At 37.4% G+C, this 13736-nt stretch overlaps 1 protein-coding gene across 3 annotated transcripts in view; it reads right to left on the reverse strand.

Moving 5' to 3' along the window:
• Positions 1-13736, reverse strand: part of USH2A (usherin) — a 389400-nt gene that overhangs the window by 48852 nt on the left and 326812 nt on the right. For all 3 annotated transcript variants that reach the window (XM_075412995.1, XM_075412994.1, XM_075412996.1), the window contains 2 exons: positions 13362-13524; positions 7077-7431 (listed from right to left, as the gene is read on the reverse strand). In XM_075412995.1, coding sequence (XP_075269110.1) covers positions 7077-7431; positions 13362-13524 — 518 coding nt within the window. The remainder of the gene's footprint in view (positions 1-7076; positions 7432-13361; positions 13525-13736) is intronic.

The raw sequence follows: 13736 nt of genomic DNA on the forward strand, positions 1-13736 counted from the left end.
GAAGGTTTTTGGGGATTTCCATTTTGTTTATTTTGTTTTCACAAATTAGAAAACACTCCGTCAATGGTGTTTTTGTACACTGCCTGATTAGCTTACTCCTATTCTCACAACTGAAATACAAGATTTACAGAAAAACATCATAGAGAAAAACACAAATATAAAGCATATACATAAAAACATACAGAGAAACAGCATATGCAACATTTATACAATCTCAATTTAGCCATCTACCTTAAGGTTTTATCAGATTCTCTTACGACTACAGGTGCACCAACTGCAAAGGTTACCACTTCCAGACTGCTGCCCAGCACTGTCTTTCTGCCAGAGGGTATCATCTTTTAAATCTGTCAACCTGCATAATCCCATTGTGTGGGTTAAGAAAGATGAGCTGATTAATCAGCTTAAAATCAACCACCTTCTTGTGACTGATGGATTCCAGTAGCGTTACACAAGTGTACTAGAGGAAAGCAGTCTCATGTGAACAGTTGCAGCCCAAGGATGGTAAATGTCCATTCCTTAGATGTTCTAGATGTTTCTTGGTCTATAGAGGACATTCCTGCTCCTAACTAGGTTACATGCCTGAAGTCATACATTGTAAATATCCCTTAAAAGACCTAATTCTACATGTGTTTCACTCATCAAAAGAAGACCGCTGGAACGGGTGAAAACTGGATCCTGCACAAGGAGAAACCCAAGGATAAAAGACACCAGATATTTCCAAATAGGTCACTAATTTATCTGTAGAAAAAAATTACCTATTGATCCAAGCACTCTGGTCTAAGTCAATCTGGAGTGTGTGATTAGGCATGGTCAGACATAACCCTATCAGCGTTTCTACTTCTGGTCCAAAAATTTATTGAAGGGCAAAGTTATGTTAACTTCATGTTGCACACTGAATTACGAAGAAAATATTCAAGAAAAAAATGTAATGAAAAAAACTCCTTTGCTGTAACCTTCACTAATTCAAATCACCAGTTGCCTGACAACATATTAAGACCTCACAGACACTAGATAAACCTTTCCCTGCTACCCTGCATCCTAACTCACAAGCATTCTTTCATTCTTGGCAGAGTTCCAGCAGCGTCTAAAGCTACATTTCTGTGGCTGCCGAAAGCATCCAGGAGACACTGAAGTGGCCGTGGTTACAGCAAGGGTGGTATAAACAGAAGAGTTGAAGCCTCTCTCTGTCTCTCTCACTGTTCTCATCCAGTTCTATTACCACAGTACTTCAAAATCATCAAAGCTGTGCAACAATCCATTTCATCCTTTCTGCCCTAATTAGGCAATTCTACATGTCTGTCTTGATAGGTGGGGCTTACTGAAGCACTTAATCAGTTTCTGGAGGGGCATCATAGTTCCAATCCAAATGCTTATTTAAACAGAGCTGTAGTGCCAAATCCAGCATATTCTGCAGCAGCATGGAAACAACCGAATCTGGGAGACACAGATTGCCTCGTACACTTTTTTTTTTAGCAGCCTTCAGTATGAGGGAGCACTTGTCCTGCATTCATCCTGCGTAAGCTTAACAGGTCTAGAGATTAAAACACAGGAAGCATTTTATATTATTGGGCTTTCCTGGCAAATAAAACAATTACAGCAATTCCAGTACAAGCCCTTCCTGAAACTGTGCTAACGAGGCTTTGAATCTTAAAAACTGCATTTAAATCAAATGATTCATTTGCAAACCAATCACATATAGCACACCCATAGTAGGTGTGGGTCATTTCATTGGAATTAGAAAGAAAATGTCTCTATACATGAGAGGTCACCAGTTGTTGTAAGTTAAAATCTTTTCACTGTTAGGCATAATTAAAATACTCTAACAGTGGTTTCAGTAATTTAAACATTGCAGTATTGTTGTAATATTTTTCTAGGCTTCAAGAGCTCACAATTGTTTGGTCCAATCAAATCTGGGAACACTGGAGAAGTTATCACCCATCAAGGTAATTACTTTCAAGTTGAAATAATTACTCCATCAATGTTAATGGTCTTTCAACTTCAATAAAGCACTCACCTGCCGATAATCACAGCTAACCTCTTGCTCTCATGCAATTCCCTCTCTATTTAGCAGGTTATATTACAGCCGTTAGAGTGGTCACTTGTCCTGAACAGCTGCTGAATTTCACTTTGGTTGGCTGTGAACCATAAAAAAATTAGTCATCTGTGTATGATTTCCCCCTAACCCATAAGCCCTTGCAGAGCTAAGGATATGATCTTTTGGCTGTACTAGGGCACTGCTGAGCAGCCATCTTGTTTCTGGTTGTGGCTGCTTTCCACTCGCTAACAGCAGCACAGTAGCCTAATTAACTTTTGCCCTCCACTGCCATTTACAGCTTTCATTCTTTGCTAAGTAGCACATCTTCTGAATTTATGGCATGTGCATGTGCATTCCTCCATTTATTCTCACCCTGTTTTCTTAGATTGCAGTCCATTTCCAAGGCATCTGAAACAGGCATGTATAAAAAAGTTTCACCAGTCCCTCTCTTGCGGCTATAATGTTCATTCCTTCTTCTGTAAAGAAGTTGTCATGTACAGTCCTGCCTACTGCATTATTGAATAATGTTATGTATGAGGAAGTTAATTACCACGTGGTATCTCATCTCTAATGCTACCAAACGTTCACTGGTCAATACGAAGAATCAGGAATGAAGGATCACACATGGATATATCAAGTTCTTCTGAATGTGATGAATAGAAAGGAATTAACTCTGGATGCAAGATTCCAGATACCTGTAAAATCCTGCATAGGTGGCACATGTATATGGCAGTACTGGCGACTTCAGATTATTTCTGGTATATTTTATATGGAGCTTTTCAGCAAGTAGATGTTATTTATTATTACTATTCTGGTTATATGTTCTATATACAAATTACTGTCTGGTTATAACAACATAATCATGCAAGTCAAAGCCTTATCCTCCTACCAAAGTCTCTATTATTATTGCTATTCTGCAATATGTCTACAGATTTCCCTACCAGAGATGAAGCACCTGCCAAGAGAACCTTGGCCAGTGTAGTTATATACTATCTCCTCAAATAATGTAAGGTAAGCCAACATACGTTCTCAACCGTTAGCATAGCTGCATCCAAACCAGAGGCTTTGCTGGTGCAGTGATATCAGCTAAAAGACATGTTAATATTTTACACTCCAGGCTGACATAGCTATGCCAAAAAAAGCGTTGCAGGATAAATCTGGCCTGAGAGCTTCATACTGCAAAACAGAATGTGAGTAGACCTGTGCTTCTAGGTAGGCACAGGTGTAGGATTTCCCAGGAATAAGGCCAATCATGCTTACACCTATCTCCTGCATCCTGTAACAAGCGCATTGTACTTTTAGTTACACTCTGCTGAGGTGGCCTTGACACACTGCAGCCTTGGTTCTACATAATAATAATGGGGGTCACTGGCCAATGCAGGCAGAGTTTTTCTTTATGACCCTCACCTTTGGATGCTTATTCTTCTCCATGCACATTCTAACAGCTATATCTTCTTATATTTTTTACTCATCTTCTTGGCTTTGAACTCTCCGATTCATGATAAATAACCAAATACTTGATACAATTGTCATGGGAGAAATAGCATCGCACACCTACAAAACATCTACCAAGCAGAAGTCCAAACTTACCCACAGTTTTACCTCACAGCAACATTTGGAATACAACAGCTAAAGAGCTCTGATGCTTTGATGCCGTTTGGCAGGTACTGGCTTTATAATGAAATCAGCTCTGGGTCCTATGTTCACAAGCTTAAGCCCTAAGTTCACAAGAGTGAGAAGTTTGCTTTGACAATCTAGCCACGTTATGCAGATTTCTGGAAATGAGAACTTACTGTCAATCCATTCCTCTATAAACACATCGGTCTCACGTTAATGCTGCCAATAAGGCACTAACTAACATTCTTGCTTTAGAGGGTTAAAATGAACTGAGAAGACATTGTGGGAGACACTTGTACTGTTGTAACCACTCTTGACTTGACTTTGTTCTGCAAATAAACCAGAATGTCAGTTTAACTTGCTGTCACCTAACATCTGTCACTACACTCCTGGCCAAACAAGCCGAGGAAATGGGTGACACTGCTCTTTAACTGTGAAGCATCAAAGTGGCTTACATGTACATCACCTTCTTCTAAAGGTGGAGGGAATCTTGCTTTCATCTGAGTGGCAGCAGCTTTTCCTCTCAGAACTGAATTCTCATTTTTATCCCCATAAGCAGCGCAAAATTTCAAGAGGTCAGTGATAACCTTAAGGTACCGGACAGCCATACCTTTGACACATTAATTCCACTACAGATTAAGGCACCTTAACTGGGGAGTGAATAGCTGCATTTTGGGAAGGTAGAGCAGATAAGTCTGTCAAATGGTTTGAAAACCCAAAAGATGCTTCTCATTTCGCTCTGGAAATGGATGGAAATGAAGCTGTCAAATTAGCACAGTCTGCAGAGATATTAGCAAAAGCTTAATTTGTATCCTGTAGTGTCACAAGGACAGTGTTTCTACTTTAGGTTTTAGTCAAGCTTTATGTCCTGTGGCAGGCAACCAGGGTGCAACCAGCAAGAGCAAGGGTGGGATTTGCTACCCTGACTCTAGCACTGCTTTTTTTCTGGAATTATCTAATGGGATAAGAATGGAGTCTAACAGATTAAATAAAGGACCAAACTCATTGCTCGCTTAATACTTTAAGTCTTGCTTGTAACATGGAAGATTGTGTGAGAGAATGACTAATGGCGTATCCCACGAGGGAGCTCCAACAGAGATGCTTTAGGAGATTAAATGATTTAGCCTAGTACCCCTGAAAGCTATATTTTAAAGGGGCAGAAGTTTAATCATAGGAATGCTAGTTCCTTCAATAAAATTACATTTTAATTAAAGTGTCTCATTCACAAAGCTACAGTTAAGGGTATATCAGCAATTTCATGATAAAATTCTACTTTTAAGGGGTTATAACTTTGAAAGTTGGTGTCTGGGTTTTTGCCTGCTGGGATAATTGACCTGACCTCCTGAAGATATCTTTGATAACAGGACTCCGTGCATTTTATGTCAATAACTTTGATTCAAAGCTTTAGCTGTTCTGCTATATTCAGAAGAGGTAGGATTCAGATCTCAGCTGCTTGGTATAAATCAGCAACAACCCTATTGAGTTAATGTAGTTGCAACAGCTTAAAGTGAGTGCAACTGATGGCAGAACTGTGCAGAAAGATGTCTCCCCAAAGGGTAGTATAATATTTAAAAATAAAAAGAATAACAAAAATAATAATCGATAAATGTTCACAACAAAGGACAGTAGAAAAAACATGCATCAGCTTTGCTGCAATGCTAGTAGAACAGCTATACATATGCTGCCAGAATGACATTTTGATTCAAGATAGTGTTTGGGGAAAATAAAGGATTTCGGAGCCAGGAAAATACTAATTCAGTAAATAATAGCTTGTTAATTTAAAAGGCTTTTAACTGATGCTGTTAAAGAAAAACACTGTGGCAACATTATTTAAAAGGCCATTTTGGTAGGTTTTATTACCCACAATACAACCATCTTGGACATTTTCTGTTGTTGTTGGCATGCTTAGAAGACATTGCAATGCATGACTGGCCAGGTCAATTGTGATGCTCAGCAACACACTGCATGCTGCTGAAGCAGAGAATTAGAAGAAGCCCTGTCATTTCGCTCATTTTGAAATCTTAGGTGTCTCATCACAATTATGATTGTGATTTTTTTTTTTTTAAACAAGTTAAGGGAGCTAAGTACCAAAATGCTACTGAAATTCAATACCTTTAAAATCCCAATCTACTTTTTAAAACCTAGCATACTGTACAATATGAATGCAACTATTTCAGAAGCCAGAGGTATATATTCCTATCATTCAGTTCAGGACTTGTTTTCTTTCTCAGAAAAATATGTATTACAAACTTAATCTGCTTAGGCTTCCAGAAAGCTAATCACAAAACTGCTTTGGAACCGTATGATCACAAGAGTATGTAAGATTGCTGAGCTGGAAACTTCTCCCACCTTGTCATGTTGAGATTTGCCTAAGGGAGTTACTTACAGGTTACTACTGGGTATTCCAGAGAAAGCTCTTTGGGATCCTACTTGAATGTCAAAGAGATACTTTATAATTGGAGTAATTTAGAATTTAGAGGATGTCTAGTATTAGTCAATACAAACATGGCCTATGAATACAATTTAGGCAAAATTCCAGGTTTATGAAATTGAGGTGGCACTGCTGAGGAAACCCAACCTTATTACAACCTGCTTAAACATTTTGTAAAACTTATTTCCAGGAGACAGCCAAGTACAGCAGCTATCCTGATATACAGCATTTCAGTTCAACTATCTATAAGCTGTCTTCCTATAGAAAGACTAGAATGTAATATATAGATGGGAGGAGCAGTGGTAACTGCACAAATCATAACCACTTCTGTCACTGATTTACATAACATTGTTAGTCAGTTCACAAAACAACCTGCCCTTTCCTGAGTCTATCCCTCCACATTCTGAATAGAAATGTAATATTTACAGCCATTCATGTTTGGAAAGTCCCTTGAAGGGAAAGACATGTTAGCAGTGCAAAGTAACATTCTAATGTAAGTTCATGTAATGCAAATAAAAGTAGATCCGCTTTTATTACTGATGAATTATGAGACGAACATGAAAATGTGCTGTATATATGAACTATGTAATTACTGAGGAATTCATTCACTTTGTGATTTCAACTGAATTATAAAACTAGAATTATATACAAGGAGGACAGATTTTGTTGTTCTTTGTCCTGTGAAACTATTTGTACAGTCAGATAAAAAGCTCAGGATAGTATTTTCAGAGCAAGGCTGACAAAGTTAGATGCTTGTGCTTAATTCCTCCAGACACAACCCATCTATGCTTTTGAGTAATCTGCTTGCCTCTACCAGGAATTAATGTGAAATGTTTTGGTCTGCATGGGGCCAAACACAAAATTTAAACCAACAAAACTATTGGTAATTGGAAACTCCACTTTTCCAATCAGTATTAAATGAGATTTAAAATACCACTGACATCAAAGCAGAGTAAAAACAACTTAAAACTGGTTTTATGGTCCAGTTCTTACCATTACAGTTAGTGCTGTAACAGCTGGGATGCTAAATGTTGGATCACTGCGTTTTTCTTGATAGACTACGCGATACAGAGATATAACACCATTGGGAGAGACGGGTTGGGTCCAGTTCAACCGCACTGAGTATGCACTCGATGCTTGTGCCCAAGGGGCTCCCATGCCCCATGGGGAAGACTCCAGAGTATGGGCTGAAGCCCACAGGCTGTCCACTGATCCCACAGCATTTTGAGCTCTGACACGATATTCATAGAGAGTAAAAGGCTGTAGGGCATCGGACGCATCAATAAATTCCAAAGCTCCTTCAGCCCAGATGAACAAAAGCAGGTCTTCTTGACTGCCCACAGGACGTCTGAAATTAAATCAAAGTCAATGTGTTTAAAATTGAAAATAACTTTATCAGTCCCATGGTAGTTGATCCCGAAGTTCTAAGTTCAACCCATACCTCAGAAAAGTACAGAATTTATTTCTATACATTATACACACACAATGAACTGCCTGCCTATCTTTGCGTCTTAAAAGCATTTCCCTGAAATTATGTTAGGTGCTGATTACTGAAGAAGACATTTCTGAGGCATGCATTTAATTATTGTCCTTTATCTAGAAGAATACTATAAAACATGTCAAACAAGTGCGCTGTCACAGTCCATAGTAGCAGAGTAGCAATACAATAGCATATTGTCGTTTTAAGATAAAACACATCAGATACGAGACTTACAGAACTTACAACATGAAATTTTAAATCCATATGTAGTTGCTAAGTAATAACTTGAATTGCAATATGGGTGTAAGTTTGAAACATTTGTGAAAATCAAACTATTTATGGAGGTATTCATCTCAGGATTCCTCATTTATGTAAAACTTATGACCACTTTACTTGAGAAAAATGTTATCTAGTGAACAAGGGATAAATATCCTATTATGCCCTCAAAACCAAAGCTATGCACTTTGGATTTCTGGTTTGCTCACAATAAATATCCCATTTGTTCTTATGAATGGAATAAGTAATCCCTTGTGCACAAACTTAGCAGAATTTGCAGCTCCACCACAAAAACCCATTAAAATATTGCAAGTAGTACTTTCTGTAATAAACTACATATTTTTTCCAATGCTGTTTTTGTTTAAAAATGCAAACTTAAGATATATGAGGACAATTCAGTGTGTAGGCTTTTGGTACAATGGTTTTTTATTTTTGTACATATGTATGTACACAGACACACACATATATATACATATATATATGTATATATAGCATTCGTAGTGCAGATCTGCTTGTGTTGGACTTGGTGAGATTCTGAGTATCAGAGGAGATTACAGATGATCCTCAGCCCCCTTCTCATGTGGCCCCTTCTAGTATATAATTTACTACAGCTGTAATAAGGCAAGCACTCATCTTCAAAACAGAGTTATCAAATCAATTCTTTCACTCGGCATAAAAATGTTTGTGTGAAATTAAGTTGGTTACATTTAAACACTGTGATAAATCTCAATGACAGTTGTGCTGTACTGCACATGAATTTAAGTATTTCCCCTACTCTTCACAGGAACCTTGGCAGGACGTGAAAGCACTTTCACCCTCCATGCCAACAAAAAAACCCCAGATTACATTATCTGCCACTTTTATTGCAAGTAGAGCAAATCTGCGGAAGTAAAATTGGTTTGTCTGACTACTGGGTGTCATCATCACTACACACACACAGAAGCTGAAGAACATTTCTTTGGCGAGAGAAAATCTGTATTTCACAGAATTCTGTCAGATTTTATTTTGTTAGATCAACCCCAGGAATTAATTTAAAAACGCAAAATGCAACAATTTTTTAAAACAGATAATCTTACTGCTTGTAATAATATATACTCAGGTGTTTACATGCAAATATGAAGAATATAATGAATACATGCATGTACACAGCTGTTTATTCATCCTTTGTATGTATGTATATACAAGGCATGCATGATAACATTATTTTCATATACGACGCTAAAGAATTTTTGCTAAACTCTGAGATAAACAGGCTATATGGATATTATTTAGTTTAAAAGGGTTAAAGTGTGATTTAAAAAAAAAAAGAAGAGTTTTGAGATACAATGTTTCTAGTGTAGTGCAATAGATAAATTATAAGATGTGTTGATACTGAGAATTGGTTGGCAGAATTGGGTGAAGAACGGAAGGTAGAACAGGTGGGAAAGATTCTTTAGCAATTCTCTCTCTTGCAACAAAACGTCTGGAAGAGTCAGGGTACAAAATTTCCCATTGATCCCAAAATTCTGTCAGCTATTTTTAATACAATTATCCATGTTCTATTGCAACGGCAAATCAAGCCTTGTGCAGAAGTCTCCCCTAGATGCTGTTCGCTGACTTAATGCAAGACACATAATTCTGAAAGGTGAATCACTACTATGTCTTTCCCCTGCACCTAAAAGTACAGTCTTTTCCCTGAATACTCAAAAATACGCTTAAAAAAATCTCTGTATATAAGTTAAAAGAGAGTATATTTTAGTGCAAAAAAGTCACATTTAATACATCTTGTCTGACCAAGCAGTATGGCACTTAAATAAATACACAAATTTATGTTATATAAATTGTTGAAACTCTATGATGAACAGGTTCATTTTGCACTGAAGGATGAAATATGCCACCAACTGTAAGCTCACCCACAAGCAAAGCTGTACAATGTAGTCTGGTTAAGTATTTAGATCTTATTACTGCTGAATATTTAATGAATGAAACTTATGGTTAGGTAAATGGTTCCATCTGTAGTGCTAAAAACCACAATATCTTCATGTATGAATAAACTTTGAACAGAAGTGGTTGAACAGCCTGTAATCATTTCAATCGTCTTAAGATTTAAGATTCAACTGCTCATTTAACTGGAAGTGTTTCTTACGTACAATGAGCTGCAAAGGAGAATAACACTTCCAAGAGCTGGAAGCTGTCTCTTAATCTGCATAGTCTGATTTGCTGCTTACATTCATCGTAAAGATGCTCAGATACGGTTATTTTTATAAGGGCAAATTCTCCCTGCCCCACTGCCAATCCGAGCCAGACAACATAAAGAGGAGAATATAATCTTCTTTGTGACAGATAACTATAGAGCTGTATGCAGAGAATTGCAGCAATGCTAACTGCAACACTCACCCCTCAGCGTACTTGTCTGGAAGGAGACTGAGTGAATCACTGAGGTCTTGCAGGTCAACACAGAATTATTCTTCACATGTTTACCTTTCACCATGCAACAAAAGTACATGTCTTAGCAGTGCCTGCTGTTTTCCTTACCAGAGTGGTAGGGAGTTATTTCTAGAAACACTGAGAAGTCCTGGGGTAAAATTCAAAAGATTGGGGAATCACACTGTCAAATGTTGGTAAATAATACAACGTCAATAATGCTCCCCCTCTACAATTTCACACCCAATTAAACAAAGCAGCCTCATTCATGATTTGGATTCAATAAAACTTTACTGATGTAGTTTACATGTTTTTATTTGCCTTTTTTTTTTTACAAGCTTTGATGTCAACAAATGAACACAAGGAACTTGAGATTATTGCATGTAATATGCTAGTTTACAGGTATAAATAAAACCCTTCAGGAGTTCTGATACTCAATGACATATCCATCCATAAGGAATCTTATATTAAACCATCTACTAATACACGTGCCTTGGAAGCTGTCTATGCAGCTTATGGTTAAGGGAATAAGTGTAAGAAAAGAATCACTCATAGTCAATCTAGAAGCATCTACACTGCAAGTCACAACAGTCAACAGCCACTGAGACATGTCCTCTGTCTCAACAGTCAACAGCCACTGAGACATGTTCTCTGTCTTCAATTGCCTGTTGATTTTTCTGCTACATTTTCACCACCAGAATTGTTCAGTTAATGAGGGCTACATTACAATCTCACATACATATACTAAATAATAAAATCTTACTCAACATGACATAGACACTTTGACAGAAATTCAGACACTCCCTCAAACAAGATATGAAACAAAATGCCTATAATTTTACAGGCAAGATTTCTTTATGAAATGAGTCATCTCATGCATCCTACACAGTGCATGCTGGTGGTCCACAGAGAGCAGTTCCATTAGCTGATGTGACCTACATCTTATTAAAATACAGCACGAAATACATCACCTATTTCCATAATATTATTTTTCCAGACTAGCAATTTCTGCGATTGTCACAGGGATGTTACGTAATGATGAATGGGAGCAGAAGTAGATTGGGTGATTGTCTCATGAACCAGATCTTTTCTCATTCACAATCTCTTCTAAGTTGTGATCCTTGCTAGAAAAGTTTAAAAGCCTCAGATCTGTGTTTAAAACTGCTATATGAATACTACATAAAATGTCACCATCTCTTTCATCATAAACTAACATTTAAATTTTTTGGTTTCTAACAAAATGGCCGTAAAATTGCAAGTGCTTTTATGATTCTAGAGGAAAGCACAAGTCTTGCCATTTTAATGCAAAGATCTACACACACACTAGCTCCCCAAGCATTCCAGGTTTTGAGTTAAATTAATTTGTTTTGGTGGTGATGCAGTAAGGAAGAGGCACATGATGAAGAAGAAATTACATGCCATAACCTCCCATAGAAATACTGCAGTCTTGCTGCTATAACAATGTAAGGCTATGTGTGGCTACAAAATGAAAAAGAACTATGTGCTTACATCCCATTTCTGATTTTTTTTCAGCTATCTGAGAAAGATTTGATATTGTTGTTGTCTAAGCACATTTAAACTTCAGCTGAAATAACTGCCAAGTGATTCATGCCTATGTAGGTGAATATAACGATTGTATCTGGAGCCCCAGTGCGCCATTTTCATTTCACTTTAAATAAAAAACAAAATGTATCTATGTCAGTCAGTGCCCTTCTGCTGTACTCAGAGGTATCAAACAGGCTACAATTATGATTGTGAAGTGATTGTGTCACATTGGAGGAAGGTTTATTGCTTTTGAGTCTGCTAGGCAGTAACACATTCTGTTTCATATTACTCTTTATATCATTGTTTGGCTGTGACTAGAATAATCAAATGCCATCAAATGCTGTCAAATTCAATTTACAGTATTTTTCACTGAAGCAGGCTTTCTGCATTATATTTCCTGTTTTCCCTTTCTATGGCTGCCATGGAATAGCAACGGTAATCATCAGCTTTATTTACAAACCCAACAGAGTGAAGACATGTCTTGGGCTATAACATACCCTTTATTCCTCTTTATACAGGTGAGAGACTTGTTTTTTTTTGATCAGAGAATTAAAAAAAAGTGAACAAAAGGATATTTCAAGCGAGCAGGAATTTTTAGACACTGCTAATGTGCTTAAGGAAAAAGTGAATTTATATTAATTATCACTGCTGACTCCAAAAGGTAATTTGATGCCTTTTCTTTTCAGTCCCAGCTCTAATATAATAAAATGTCCCAAACTCTTTGTGGGAGGCTAGGTTCAGCCCAGCATGTGTTTGCCACACATATTTTGAGTTGGGAAAACCAGGAACTTCAGAGTTTAAATTCCTCTCCAACATACAGCTTGAGTTTTATGTTCTCTAACTTTCTGAAGCTATTCAAGACGGTTCCTTCACCGAGCTTTTCAAAAAGGGTCAGTGGGCACAGCAGATGTCAGTGCTCTGCTACTTTGATACTTCCCTAAGCAGACCATCTATATAGAAAAATCCTTATGCAGAGCTTACAAAGCTCCTCATAGGGAGTGAGGATGTTCCAGTCAACCACCTAGACAGGGCAGCTGAATACAACACCAAGGTACATAAATAAATGCAATTTAATTGGAAGACTGTATAAAATGGAGCTGCACTGTATCACGCCCCATATTACTTACTACAAACAGGAACATAATTCATCTTGGAAAATTGGTCTGTGTTAGGAACCCAGATACCTTTTTTTTGCTTTTAGAAAACTCAGAAATGGTCAATACTCCTGTTTCCATTCCCAAACTCTCAATTGTCTATCAGAGAGGACTGAAGAATGTACCTAGTGGTCTGCGTAAACATGGTGAGAGAATCTATCTTATAATTTTTGTCTGTCCCTTTGAATTTTTAAAAATTCACCTGCTTTTTGTCATTTGTAGATCAGGAAGACGATTCTTATCTCAGATCTTATTCTCAACTTGTCCATCCATAGATCAGCGTCTTACCTTAGCATTTGAAAGGCAATATATATTCACCATATACTTTCTCACTTTTTTTTTTCACCTCCTAGTATATCAAGGAATAAAGAAACGAACCATTCAACAACACTAAGAATCTGAGGTGACAAAAGCATTTACCTGTGAATAAAGTAGTTCGTAATGATGCCATTTGGTTTCTTTGGTGGTGCCCATTTCACTTCTACGACTGCAGATCCCATTGCTTTAACGATAGGTGGGCTCAATTCTCTAGGAGGTGCTTCAGCAGTTCTTGAATATGTTTGACCACCCACTCCACACCCACCTAACAAAACCAGAAGTTTGCTTAGTGATGAGAGCTTCTTCCTCAACAAAAAATACAGTAAAAGCAAATGAATGTCAAGTAAAAAGCTCCTGATGAAATGGTGCCTCGTGTCACCTTATTTCATTATTAAATGCTCATTTAAATTACTACAAGTCCACTGATTAATTACTTCCGATTTTCACCAGTGCAGGTGAGGAAAGAATTGTTTCCAA

Source organism: Opisthocomus hoazin, chromosome 2 (assembly GCF_030867145.1).
Source record: "Opisthocomus hoazin isolate bOpiHoa1 chromosome 2, bOpiHoa1.hap1, whole genome shotgun sequence".
In the NCBI taxonomy this organism is placed as follows: domain Eukaryota; kingdom Metazoa; phylum Chordata; class Aves; order Opisthocomiformes; family Opisthocomidae; genus Opisthocomus; species Opisthocomus hoazin.